Raw genomic sequence first — 14,472 nt, 5'->3', positions numbered from 1 at the left:
ACTTAGTCCCTCAGTAGGGGAAATGCAGTTAAAAGTGTGACTTTTGAAGTATGGAAATATTCCTAAATTTGATTGGGATTTAATAGCCTCTAACATTAATTGGACGCCACTTTGAATATATATCCAAGCCTGGAATAAATGATACTTATCAGAGATGTTGTAGAGATGGAGAGTAGGAAGCAAACAAGCATTTATATGAGTGTCTTCAATGTGGATAGGATGCTGGGCATCCCTTCTACATTACCTTGTTATTCTGAACAAATCCTGTGTGCTAGTTATTAACGTGTGAGTTATTCATCAAGGAATAGGGGTTATCTAAGGTCAAGCAGCAAGGAAATGGTAGAACCATAATTTAACAGGACAGTCTGATTCCAAAGTGAAACTCCTGGATGACCCTAAATCTAAATGAAAGTTCTCATTTTTTGAGGGCTGGGTGTAAAGCTATTGAAATGCTTTCTTCCTCTTTTTGATCTTTTCTTGATAATTTAGAAAAGTCTCCATTTAGGCCCAACTTGATGCCTTATGGTATAATGATGGACTTTGCCCTTTATTTCTCAAACATTTTCACAATTAATACTCTCTATTATTTCTCAAATATTTTCATAAATATACTCTCCTTTTGGCTTGCTACATTCTCAGGAGGAATATTGGCAGAGCAGTCATACCTTTACCTTATGAAAAAAATTTGAGCTACAGTAGTTAAAAGAGATCTGTACAAGATGACAATGCGCTTTGAAGTGGCATGCTGGTTTCCTCATTCCTAATTCAGTACTGTTTTCACGAGTCAATGAGGCATCTAAAAAAATGTGGTCGACATCAAAGTTGGTAGAATATATAATGAAACAATTTAAAATGGGGTCAGGAGAGTGAGTTTTAATCCAGTTCATTGTAGCCCACTAAACTTCTCCAAGCTACAGTCTTCTTATCTATGAAATGAAAATAATAATGCTAGCTCTACCTACTTTTTGGAATTGGCTTCATACAACATAACAGCATCCAAGGGAAAGAAAAAAAACATAATAGCATCTGTATGTTTTCTGAGAGCTTGTGAGGAGGTTTCATATTTTATCTCATTTAACCTGTCATGTTATTAATGTTCTTCTTAATGTTAGTTTTAACTTATGACAAGGCAAGTCATCAATTTATACAAGTAATCAAAGAAAAGAATTAAATAAATCAGCAGCTTGAGTATATTCATTCAGCTCAAATGATTGGACTTTAAGACCTATCCAAACACAGCTTGAATTTCCTGGTAGTTCAAGCCAGCCCTAAATCTCCAAAACAAAAACAAAAACAAAGAAAACAGTACAGAAAACATAGATACCTCACCATCCTGAGAAAGGAGAATTTCTGGGTAAAGAAAAAAAATAAATAAAGAGCACATAAATTTAAATAGCAGTCCATATATTTTGAGTAAAAATGATCACACCAGGAAAAATTTCCTCTGAGGAAAGCAAGAAACAGACTCTTAGAGCCAAAACGTTCAGTGATATGATTTTCTCTTTCTTGTCAGAAAGGATTCAGTCTTTGAAATATGTCTAGCTAAACTGCAGATTTCAGTGTCATGATTAATGAACTAAATTACGTTTTATTTCTTAAATGTGTTGAGGATTCATACTGTGGTCTTCTCCCAATCTCAAGGATTAGAGCTGCTGGGCAGCACATCTGGTTATGGGCTGGTTGCTCCCTGGGTGGTTCTCTTTCTTCCCTCCCTTAGAAATAGGCAATAGGAGGAACTGCAGCAATTTGTATTGGGAAGGCATGATTTTTAATTCTAAAATTGCTGTTTCTCTATCTTCCCCTTATCTCGTGAGAAGAAGAAAGATCAATTATTAAGATACAGCTAATTCATACTTGAAAAAAATCGTTCTATTGGTTATATAGCACTTGTTAATACTTTCCTCAAAGAAAATATAATTATGTCAGGCAAATGTTTTAATATCAACTTGCCTGGGAATGAATGCTAATTATACTCTATAATAATAATTTCTATTTTCTCATAATAATCACTGTAAGTTAGAGTCTGGGCACTGTGGACTTTCATACCTGGATAAATGTATTATCTTTGATTTTTATCAGTGAGTGCTTTCCTTCCTTTGTCATAACTCTCTAATATGTCCCTATTGTACCTGGCCATCATGCTACAGGATATGGAGAAACAAATGTTGTTTTAGTCCTTTTTCTTCAAAAGCATTTATGAGGGTTAAAACATTTAATGAAATGAAATGCAAGAATAATCTACAATAATAGAAAATTTTCAGTCCCAAACAATATTTTCTTCTCTGCTTATTTTATCATGCTCTTCCTAACAAAACCATGCAAATCTAATTTTTCAGAGTAGTTCTCTAACTGTGGTCTAGGAAGTTCCTTTAGGTATTATGCAGGCTTTCCAAATTTCAAAAAGGAGACATGTGCTCATGTCTAGGGAAGGTTCCCAGCTAGAAAAGCAAAAAAAAAAAAAAAAAAAGGAAAGAAAAAGAAACTATTTACTCTGAAGAACTTTATGGCTGGAAATATCCCCACTGGAACTTAAGTAAGCTGAGAAATAACTGATGCTACAGCTCTCACAATCTCTGAAGAAATTTTATTTGTTGTTTGTGTGTTTGTTTGATTTTTCCTATGAAAGCAAGGAAGATAAATGTCTTTATATTTTCTTCATCTGGGAGATAAACAATCTTTGAAAATGGAATTAAAAATTCCTCCCTTGATTAAAAAATCATTAATCAAGAGTCTTAATACAATAGTATCTAAATCTGTGTAAATTTTTTTTTAAATGTTAGCACCAAAATATTGACGTTGTCTATCTCAGGATTATGAAATATGGATAACCTCACTTCCTATTTAAATTTTTAATGTAAAAATTTGTTTTAAATGAGTGTGTGTTACGCTTTGGAGTTACCCTTACAGTTTAAAATACTGGCAGCTAGAGATTGCAAAAATAGTAGAATCATACTAAATACATATTTGCTAAATGTATTTGTGAAATGTACTCTCCATTTCCCCCCAAAAGTCTCTAATCTTAAGAAAATTCTCAAGGTAAGTTAACAAGCATAAAATAATGAGAAAATAAGCAACTGATCAAGATTGCTTGATTTCTAGAGCAAGCACTGAGAAAAGGAATGAAGTGAGGAAAAGCCTCACAAGGAGGTGTGATAAGAGCAGAATCTTGAAAAATAATATGGGTCAGTTTGCAAAAGGAGCACAGAGCAAGTAGCACTCAGAGAAGCAGAAATGAGAGTAGAGCACATGAGGAAATATACTGGCCCAGCTAGCACACTGGGGAACAGTAGGTAAACAGTTGGGATCACATCTGTGTGTGTGAACAGGAAGGTTGTTGGAGCAGGGGTGGGAATAAAAAAATAAATAATTTGGTCTTGATGTGGGAAAGAATACAAAGTGTTTGTGAGTTCTAAAGTGGCGAGCCACAATTTTTTAAAATGCATTTGTAGAGTACAGTAGCACTTATCATTCATTCATTCAGCAAATATTCTTTGAAGATCCATTATATCCACTTTCTCTCACCTACACATAAAGGGGGACAAGCATGGATGCAGGGAAACCCAATTTATTAGGAGGCTAGAACAGAAATGCAGGCGAGCTATCACAAAGATTTAAGAAGTAGATGGATTCAAACACTTTTAGAAAGTAAAGTTGTTAGAACTTGGAGTTAGATTGACAGAGCATAAAGGAAGGAGTCAAAAGTGAGTGCAAAATTTCTGGATTTTACACCCTGATGTTGCCATACTAGACAAGAACAGAGTTGCTAGCAATATGATATTAGGGAGGAAAGTGGTCCATGTTTTGTCCTTTTCGAGGTATTATGACTTTTCCATGTCGATGTATGTCAAATAGGTAGTCCATATATGGATCTACAGTTCCAAGGGGGGACTTTCAAGGTATAAACTGTAAGTCCCTAGCATATGTTGGGCCTAGATGAGATCTCTTAGGCAAAGGATAAAAAGTGGGAATGGGAGGGGAAAGGACCTTTTTTAGGCTAGATTGGAAAGGGGATCCACAAAAAATGCAGAGCTCATGCTATCACTTAACAAGCATTCTCTGAGTTTATTCAGTCAACAGTTTGGCAGCTGTCCCAGGAGTATATGACTGCTGTAATCCAGACAAATAGTTGGGGAAGTAGCTGTAATTAAAAATGGAAAGGAAGGACACAATGTGACATACGTCAATTCCCAGGTGCAAAAGTTATGATTCCGTACCTACTTCCATTGAAACTTTTAACTTCTGATTTTTATGAGCTACCTGAAAAAAGAAATCATCCCTCCAAGCTTCAAATACTAAGAAGTCTCTAACTGGGCTCTTACAAAATGAATTAACAGAGAAGAAAAATATCTGTATATTACTTATCATTGAGTTCAACAGTTTTCTCCTTTTCTGAGGATTATAGAAAACAGTGTTAGGGGGCCATTGCAGCACCCAGATCTTGGATAGCTAATTAGGGCAAGTTGGAGTGCAAAGAATAAAAGGATAGTAGACAAGAATAGGAGGTTGAGGCAATGATTCCCGTCCCCCCTCCTTACCACCTCCACTACCCCCACTCCCACTCCCTGCCAGTCCCCAGCAATTAACACAAGCCCTTTGCTGACTACCACTGAATTTGTGTGGATAACTACAATGGAAACTTGAGAAAATGTGGTTCTCTGTGTATTTCTGAAGTGCTGGCTAGGCCTTACACTTTGCTCACAGTCAAGCTAATTGAATTTAACATATCCTGGCTCAAATTTTGATTGAGTTGGGCCCCTTGGCCTGTAAGCTGTATATCTGAATCCTCTTTGAAAAGATTTGACCTCCCATATATGTTTAGAGTACCTGGAGAGCACCCATCTGTTTTTATGCTTATTTATAACTACACCACCTTCCAGCACTGTGAGATCCTTTAAATATAATGACATGACTGATGATAAGAAATTAAGTGAATGGGGTGAATGTTCTTACTCTCAGAGAAACATTTGTGGGAAAGCAATTTCCCTTACAGTTCTGGCCTCACGCTTCTGTTTCCAGGGATCACCCAAGGGCAGATTCTCTTGAAAGGTAGGTATTAACCATCACCTATGCTAAGAAGACAAAGCATTCATTCTGCCCAATAGCCTCTCCCAGTGTTGCGTCCAATGTCAGGGTGTGATAAAGAAGACATAGAGCATCCCAAGATTGACCAGTGGGGAAGAGACTTTAGAAATTGATTCTCCTCTATCCTGTAAGTCTCTTGAAACTCCTGCCTATAAAGAGAGGATCAGCGGAAGCTAGGAACCAGATCTGAGGGTTGGAAATGACTTTGGATACCCCAGTTGCATGCAAACACCAGATATGGGGCAGCATTTTGTTCCTCCATTTGGGGGAAAGAGGGCCTAACTCTAGGGTGGTCACTTTTCTGCACCATCTAAAAACTGCAGATACCATGAGGGCTTCTGTGGCAGTTTTGTAGCATCTCACTAATACCTGCCCAGTCTCCGTCTTACAGATCTATTCTCCTTTATATAAACAGGGTGTCCCTATGCAGACAAGTCACACCCACCTCCATGGGGACAGACCCTCTCCTTCTACATAGGACTCAGTCATCGCTGACCTCAGGACCCTCCACTCCCATTCCCCTTGTGCCCCTTCCTGTGCATGCTGGAATCATGACCATATTCCTTCAAACCCGAAAAGAAACACAGCAAGCCTCCCAGCTATCTCATGTTCCCCTTATAAAGCAATGCACACATGTGATATATATACACACACAGTCCTGAAGCGTCTTCACGCTATTGATATTTCCATCTTTTACTACTTGTTCAAAGAGGTCATCCAGTCTCTCTGTCCCGCCGGAGTCCTCCAGTTCCTGAAGGCAGGGTGGTTGGTCCCTACCCTGTCCTGGGAGGAAAGCGCCCCCTGTCGGCGAGAGAAAGCGAGGAGCGGCGAATCTGGCATCTCTTGCCGGTGCATTCCGCCCCGTGGAGAGCTGGGCCGCAGAGCCCTTGGAACAGGGCGGAAAAGGGCAGGGTGGGGCGGGGATGTTTGCATCTTTGCCCTGGCAGAGTCGGAGAACATTCAAACCTAAGATACTGTGGGCCTTGTTTTTAAAGTAAAAATTCTTCACCGAATTAATTCCTCCTCATCCAGTTTCCCTCCACCACCACCACTACCCAAAAAGTTGAGATTCAAAGAGAGCCGGTTCAGCTCCCAACGTGAGCTCAATTCCTGCGTGTGAGTTTCAATATAGTCTTTCCTCATCCGTTAAGAAAATCTCCAATCGCTTGCAAAGAACACCATGAAAGCAAAAACAAACTAGAAAACCTGCCCTCATCCTTGCTTATTACTCTGATCTTGGGGATTCAAATTAATACACCTTTTTCAAATTTACTCCTCATTTGAAGCTGAACCTGGGGGAATTAATAATGGCAAAAATAAGCCCCGAACTTCCTGGGATTTGAGCTTCCTCATTACATAGAGAAGAGAAGGGGCTGGGACAAAAGGCACCCCAGGGATAATTGCTGGTGGTAGCCCAAACCCTCTTTTCTATATTTGAGAACTGCGGGGACAGTGAAATTCTTATGATTCTGATTGTTCTCAAACTCTTCAGAGAAGTCACTTGCGTTTGTGATTGATTTCTTCTAATGTGTTTTCTTTGATAGAATTTCCTTTACTAACCACTACTTGTGCATCTTTGTTCCTCCACTTACTCTAAAATGGATAGTGCCCCAGTAATCAGCTTCCCAGATAATTTTTTTCTTCAGGAAAGGTGGTTCCAGAAGAAGCAAAAATGTAGTACTTTTTTTTAGGCTTAAATTTTAAATTGATAGTCCATAATTCTCCATATGGCTAATTCCTTGAGGCCAAAACACTTAATTAGAAAAATGAGGATTCCAAGGATTTACTGATATTCAGACTACAACGGAGACTTCTTATTCAAGAGCTTCCACATATAGAAAAAAAAAAAGCACTGACCCCGAAAAACCCATGTCCTGCTGTCCCTCCTCAGGTTTTCTTCCCAAGGTATGGCCATATTTATTGATATAACAAGAAAAGGAGATTGTGGCAGTTTGCTGATCCTAGTGTTGTTGAGACTGTTGGTTTCTAATTGTGTTGTTAGTCTGCTCACCAAACTATTTGATTTTACAAGAATCCAAATTGTGGATACAGAGTAATGCTGCTAACATATGCATGCCTTCTATACTGTTGGAAAAGGAGTTAAAGGACACCCATGTGGAAGTGGCATCATATTAAAACACAGACTTTGCCAGTGAGTGCCCAATTGAATCACAATAGCGTGCACTCAGGTAAGTTCTGTAAAGGTTGGGACATAAAGTAACCAAAGAGGTTTAGCCCTATATCCAAATTTTTCCTGGAGACATCTAATATCTAGCTCTGAGGAATAACCTGGAGAACAGGGATCTGTCGATAGAACTTACAAGATGGCTTGAGTGGAGGAAGCTGCCTCTCCATGCTTTGTTTTTTCCTTTCAGAAGAGGGGGGACTCTTCCCCTGAATCTTACCCTCTCTGCAATTAATAATAATAAAAAGCAAAATGCAAATCTCATCTTCTCTACACACCCTTTCGATTTCTAAAGCTGTAGCTCATTTGATTTCTGCTGACTCCAACTCTCCTAAAGAGTAAAAAATAAATACATTTTCCCAGAGCAGTTGAAAGTGGGGACGGCCAGAGGCTGGAGGCACGCGAGGGTCGCCGCACTCGCCCAGGGCGCATGCTACATTTCCAATATCCCTGGACCCTCTGCAAAGGAAGCTTAGGGTTCTCCAGAAGCTTCAGATGAGTTTTGATGGTGTGGGGGGCTGAGGGAGGAAGCGGGTAAACAGGATATAGGAGAAATTATAAAGGAAACAAACCCTTTAAAATAGAAATCAAATTGATCTATGGATCCTAATAGGTGAAAATCAACAAATGTTATTATGTATAAAAGGTCCCCGGGGTGGCTGCTGGCTTCCAAAGGTGTTCAAAGTTAGGGTTCCAGCGGATCCGGGTTAGTGGAGTGGGAAGGCATCGCTGCGTCTGACGTTGCTGAGCTTTTTTCGCAGAGGTAGGGGGAAGGTGATACGTTCGTTGTTGGTTTGGAGACGAATTGTTCGTCTGTGTTGTATAATCTGAAATGTCGCTCTTGGGCAGACGAAGGAACCATGGAACCCACTGCTGCCTGCCTGTCGCCAGGGTGCTCCGACCTGAGAACGCCGGAGGAACCAGGCAAAGTAAAAATACAAGGCTGCAGGGCGCTTAAGGCACCGGAGAGACTCCGGAATCTTGGGAAAGGTCTCATCCGTGAAATGAGCGGTGAGGGCAATGACTCACTATTTTCAAATGCGGGGAAATCTGACGTCCCAGCGAGGATTGGCAGCCTGGGACCACGGACTTCGCACGCCCCCCTCCCCAACACTTCAAACTTGAAACCAGTCTTTGCCCAAAGCAGGCGGGCGTCACTGGACATACCATTTCTACAAAGAATCAAGAGGAGGTCACCCAGTACCTTGCCCTGCATGAAAAATAAACAGAAGTCATCGCACCGCTTCTCCGGCCTTGACATTCAGCTGTGGCACTCAGTGACCTCTCCTGATCCAGGATTTCACCGTTCCCTCTAAAGAAAAAAAAATTTTTTTTTTCCAGACTGCCCTTAAAACAATGTATTTCATTGGGTCCCCTTTTTAATCGAGATAACTAAAACCCAAATGCAGAGTACCAGCACGGGCTCCAAAATGCTGAGATTCTAAAGGAACTAGGTATTGATAGGAATTACAGTTGGGGAGCACCCTAGAGAATGTCCCCTCTGCCCTGGGCATTTCTCTGCTGGAGAAGACTTCTCAGAGTTGGGCCCCAGGAGTGTGGCGAGCCGGTTGAGCAGGCGAGTTTCTTCGCGTCGCGTTTACACCTCTTCCTTTGTGACAAATCGATTTCCCGCGCCGCTGTTCTGCATTTGCGTCCGGCGGCGGTCGGGGGCCCAGCTGCTCCCGGTGCACACTTAGCACCGGCTTGTGAGTGTGTGCGTGTGCGCGCGCGTGTCTAATTGACTTTCCGTCTACCTTTTTATGACTACATGTGTTTCCAACAAAAGGTCTTATTAGGACAATCTGGTTTCACTAATTTAGAGGTTGGGAAAGTGGAAGGCAGGCGCTGCAGTTTTTTTTTTTTTAAGACTTTGCAGAAGTTCAAATTAAGAAATGACAGCGGGATGCATCGTCTTCCTAGTAGTAATCTGCCTTTTTAAATGACCTGTTCCTCTTTCCTCTCCCTGACTTCTCGTGCTTTCTCACTCCCCTCACTCTATTCGCAATCACATTCCCCCATTAACCTTTATAATCCTAAATGCGTCCCCCCAAAATTGTTTTTTTCAAAAACTTAGGCTATTTGAACTCAGAAGTTTGAGAAATTTGCTGGGCTGGAAGAATCAAAAAAAGGGAGAAAGAAATCTTTCTATAAAGAAGAAAGTGCAGTGATTGTCAGGTAACGGGGGGGGGGGGGGGAACAATTGCTGGGGAGTTGTGGGGTGGGGAGGGAAGTAAACAGTGAGAAGCCCTAATTTAGGACAATACTTCAATCCCTTCTGCTAACCTAGGCCCAGATTGTAATTCGAAAATCTGTGAAATTAAAGATCTGATATAGATATTAGGGGTATAAGTGGAGTCTACTTAATTTTAGACGAGAAGGAAATGTAGGAAGGACAAATACAATGAATGTTCTTGTATAGTTGAACAGTGTCTTTTAAATGGTTCCCCATCCTCTATGAAGGAGATTATCATTTCCCATTGTAGACCCCCAGCCGGCTGCAAAGAGACCCTGACTCGGGTGTGGCCCCCTTTTCCACACAACCCCCACCTCCCCCCCTACTCCCCGGGCAGAAGCCCTGCTCCAGTTCACCTCTAGCCTGAGGCCTCCCTCTTCGCCCGATTCATATTCTGAGTCTCACTGTCCACCGCAGATTGGAGGCCCTGCCGGGCCAGGGGTCCTGACTTCAAGTAGCTCACAACAGACCCAAGGATGAGGGTCTCCCTGAATGCTATCACCCGGTTTATCAGACTCTTCTGGTCTCGTTGCAGGAGGAAGAGAAGGAATTTAGGCAAATGCTGCATCTAAAACCAACAAACTATTTGTCAGAAGAATTGATATGGGCATCTCTCCGGGAAGCAAAAAATGGGGGTGGGGGTGGTGTGTGTGTGTGTGTGTGTGTGTGTGTGTGTGTGTGTGTGGTGTGTGTATGTGCTTCTCCACGACTTTCTCAGCTGGTAACTGGTCTTTCCGCCCCATCGCCTCACTCTGCAGTCTGCATCCACCTCCTGGAGCTGTTTCTACACCAAACTTCCGCAGTGCCTGCTCTCGCTGACTGACCCAGGAAGTGGTCGGAGACCTCTGGGCCTCAGTTGCCCTCCGGGGTCCTCTCTCCCCTTGGGCCTCACTACTCCTTATAACTCTGAGACGTGCTCGGAGTATCAAGCTGGCAGGTTCCCGGAGTCTCGTTCATTTCTCTCGGGACACACTGTGTCCACGCGAGCCCCGGCGGACGCCACGTGTGCGGCGCGGCCTTGGTGACACCAGGCCTCAGTTTCTCAAGAGCCATCCCTCTGTCCCGGGCGGCCTCCGCATGTCCTTGGGGGCGCTCCTTCTCGGACCAGCCTCGCTTCGCGCCTACTACAAGGCCAGACGAATGCCGAGCTCCCTTCTTGTGGGGCCCACTCAGAGCTAAACGCCAGGGACTGCCTGCATTCCTCCGGCTCTGCGGCATGGTGCCCATTGAGGTCTGTCTGGAGCCCCGGCTTGCTGCGGTCGCGGGCCTTGGGCCTGCTTTTCCTATGCCCTTGCCGGGTCTCGGTCAGAGCTCTCCTGCCCGGCCCTGGCCTTCTGAGCAGCAGTTTTTTCCGGCCTTGTGTCTGTTGTGGTTCTAGCCTCCAGTGCTTGGAATAGCGGTAAGTGTTGTGATTAATACCTAGCGGTGCCTAAACAGAACGGCCAAATGTGCACAATTCGCAAGGCTGAGGCATAAACACATGGACATTCGGAAGACTATTCTTCCTACTTTTGGAACGTTTTAAATTTCCTTTAGTAAGACATTTAAAAACAATCACACATTTCGAAGTGTGTTTTGTTAGAGCCCAGAGTGCCTGCACAAACCTTAACTCTGGCTGCCGGTGAGTGCGGCAGGAGCGGCCACCCTAACATCAGTACTCTAAACAGGACACATCTGCCTCTGCCCGGAGCCCTTATCCCAGACTTGGGCCGGTAGGGTCTTCATTCCCAGAGCTGGCAGACTTTCCCAGGGAAAGGCCAGGTCAGAACCCGCTCTGCCAGCACTCCCAGCCCTCTGCAATTAAAAGTACCTGCGGTGGATCGACTGCCTTTAGGCCAAAAACACGCAGGGGCACCCTCGCCTAAACCAAGGAAACAGGGCGAGGGGCAGGCACCCTGCCAGAGAGAGGGGTTGTCTCTAAGGCCTGTTTTAGCTCAGCTCCAGGGCTCTCACCACTTTGTCCAGGTCCTGCTTCCAGCTCTGTCTGTGTCCAGTTGTTTTGTATATTTATTTTCTGAGAGTCTGAGATTGGCTATGAAAACCATAGCATGCGGCTGTCTCCCTGGTGCCACAGGTTCCAAACTTGAAGACAAAATAGCAAATAATGATGTGGAAAGTCATGAGCTTCGTTTGAGAACTTCCAGCCAAATTTAGCCTCCTGCAATCTCGAGGAGAGGAGGGGATATCTGAGTCTCTCCAGCCCCATGTCACCTGGGATAAGCCAAGTGACAGGTCTGTTATAAACTCCGGTCGTGTGGATAGACTTGAGGGCATGTTTTAACTTCATGGGGAAGGGGACATGGGGAAGGGAGACTGCGTGGACTTTCCTGAATGTCCAGAGACCAAGAGGGAGAGCTCATCAAATGTGTCGCAGGGGCTCAGCATTGGAGTCAGCGCTTTCCCGGCGCAGCCCCAAAGGTGAGGGAACATACGGAACAGCAGCTCGGAGCCCCCACCCCCACCCCCAAGACACTTCCTTTGCTTAGTCTGAGTCTTCCCGAGTCACCTAGGTCTTTGGCTCTGTCGGGTCCCAAACTCATTACAGGTGGAGGCGACGGCAGGGGGCAGAGAACATCTGGGGCGGTTCGGGCTCGGCTCTCGGGTGGGAACTCGCCAGCGCGCCCAGGCCTTGCCGGATGCACAGAGGGAGCCGCGGCGGATTCGGTTCCCTGTGCCCCGTGTCCTCCGCCTCCTCTGTCCCGACTGACCCCAGACTCCGCACAGAAGACCCGGGAGGAACCCTCCCGACTCGACCCAGCGTCTTGAACTCGCCGCCTTCTCAAACAGGGCGGGCTCCCGGAGTTCGCGCCCCTCCCGCACCGGTTCCCCAGCCGGAGCCGGTCGTCCCGCCCGCGCGCTGAGCAGGCGGACGCACACGCCGGGAAAAGCCGAGTCTACTCCGCCTCAGCCAGAGCCCTGCGGCGGCCAGAGTCCCCAACCCCAACTGCAAGATCGAGGAGCGGCGCCGCCGGCCTCGGAACCTCCCTCCAGAGTCCACCTCGACTAGACTCTCCGCCGACTCCTCCTGGTCGCAGCCTTTCCTCCCGCGCCTGTTAGCCGACCCTTCCTGAGGAACCGCCACAACCTCTCCTCGTCCCTCAGCCTCCCATCTTGGTCTCGGGTGGGTTCTGGTGGCCCTGCCGGGGCCGCCGCCCTGGATGCCGGCACACACACACACACACGCACACACACCCGCGGGCATGCGCCCCTCACTCACTGTCCTGCTGCGGGGTGTCACTGCCGCTGGTGAGTCCCGGCGACTCCAGCAGGCTCCGGCCCGCCTCGCCCACGCTCTCGTCAGCCTGGGCCGCCACCATGTCCCCGGCTTCCTCCAGGTCTAGCAGGTGACTGACGGAGAAGTTCTTTTTCGCCTGCAGAGTGTCGAGGTTGCCCGGGCTGTCCAAGCGGCCGCCCAGCGCCGGCTGCCGCTCCAGAACGTGCCCGTAGCTGGAGGTCATGGTCTCCCCCTCCGATCCCACCCACCCCCCTCTTCCCGCTCGAATCAACACCAAACGCTGTGGGCGCGAGGGGGGAGAGGAGCAGAGTGGGGAAGAGAGAGGGGGGAGTGGAGAGAGAGAGGAAGAGGGAGGGAAGGAAGAGAAGGCCAAAAAAAAAGAGGGGGGGGAAGAGGGCGGGGGACCCCCTTCTGAAGAGCAGAGCGTTCTGCACCAGCAGCCTCGGCAGCCTCGGCTGCTTTCCTGAGGCCAAGTCCGGCAAGGTCCAAAGAGATAATCCACACCAAAAACTAAAATTAAAAAGTCACCCTACGTTCAAGTCAGGAGGAAAAAAAAAAAAAACCGTCCAGTTCTCCAATAGCGTCCACACGAACACACTAAAAATAATAATAATAAGGGGGAGAGAGGAAAGGGGAGGCCAGCAGGGCGGAGTAGTTAGGCAAACAGAAGAAGAGAGAAGAAGGGGTGGGAGAGAAGAATCAAAGTGGTTTTTTTTTTAAAGGTTAAACAAGTTATTCCCAGGCAAGAGTTCAAGCACCAACAGAAGAAGGCTTGTTCCAGCTTTAAAACATCTTCAAGAAAACGTGTTCCCCCTCTCTGCACTCCTGTGGATTCTCAGGAGTGACTAAGGTTTCAGGAGGAGAGGGTGATGTCTTGCAGATGTATTGGAGAGCAGGATTCTCACTTTACTTTTCGTAAGGAGTTAAAAAAAAAAAAAATAGGGCTTCAAGAGTCCAAAGGAGGGTGGTGGTGGGTTCCCCCCTTTCCTCCCCCACCCCTCTCTCCCTCTTCTTGCTGCGCTCCTTTTCCTTCTCAGTTGGATCAAGAAGCTCTCTGGCACTTCAAAAGGCACAAACTGGCATGCAGAGGAGGCTTTGTAGGGAATACAAGAAAATTGGAGACCCCTGGGAGGGCAGATCTCGACTTAATAGGAGCCTGTAATTACGTGGCAAAGCCTTTGTGCCGTGCCTGACGTTTTACAGACCCCCTTTCTCCATCACAATCTCCTTCTTCCTCTTTTCCCTCGGACCGAAAAAACAGTCTGATTAAGAAACCCCCCTTTGCCAACATCTGAGCAAGAGAGAAAGGGAGAGGGAGGGAGTGAGAGAGTGAGAGAGGGAGGAAGAGAAGACGGAGGGAGGAGAGAGCGAGAGCCTCTTTGGATTTTTTTTTTTTTTTTCTGTAAAGGTCTAATTATCATTCCCCTGCAATAGTATCACGGGGAGAAAAGACAAACTGAAACCCACAGTCACTTCAAACGGGCTGATTATTTTGCTTCGGCATTAACTCCTCCAGATTTTGTTAAAGATCCTGTTGGAAAATCTCATTTGCATGTTTTGGTAACAGCTGCGGGGGAAACTTGTTGGAAAAAATCCACAGTTTATTGCAATCAAATTGTGTTCTCCGTCTCCTCTTTTTTTTTTTTTTTAATTATTTTTTTTTTTAACATTTCCTGCTGTTCTAACAGTTCACGTGGGGGTGGGGGAAACGGTTGAGAGAACCAGCCAGGGAGCAAA

The 14,472-nt window shown here is 45.4% G+C and overlaps 1 protein-coding gene across 2 annotated transcripts in view; it reads right to left on the bottom strand.

Annotated features, from left to right (window-relative positions):
- PRRX1 (paired related homeobox 1) overlaps nucleotides 1-14,021 on the bottom strand; it is a 71,899-nt gene extending 57,878 nt beyond the window's left edge. The window contains exon 1 of one of the 2 annotated variants that reach the window (XM_077156944.1): nucleotides 12,718-14,021. In XM_077156944.1, coding sequence (XP_077013059.1) covers nucleotides 12,718-12,958 — 241 coding nt within the window. In that variant the 5' untranslated portion in view covers nucleotides 12,959-14,021. The remainder of the gene's footprint in view (nucleotides 1-12,717) is intronic. The other variant, XM_077156943.1, reaches the window with a different exon arrangement.
- Between the last annotated feature and the right edge of the window lie 451 nt (nucleotides 14,022-14,472).

Source organism: Tamandua tetradactyla, chromosome 4 (genome assembly GCF_023851605.1).
Source record: "Tamandua tetradactyla isolate mTamTet1 chromosome 4, mTamTet1.pri, whole genome shotgun sequence".
Classification (NCBI taxonomy): Eukaryota; Metazoa; Chordata; class Mammalia; order Pilosa; family Myrmecophagidae; genus Tamandua; species Tamandua tetradactyla.
The sequence above is the reverse complement of the archived record's forward strand: the minus strand, read 5'-3'. Positions and strand labels throughout refer to the sequence as shown.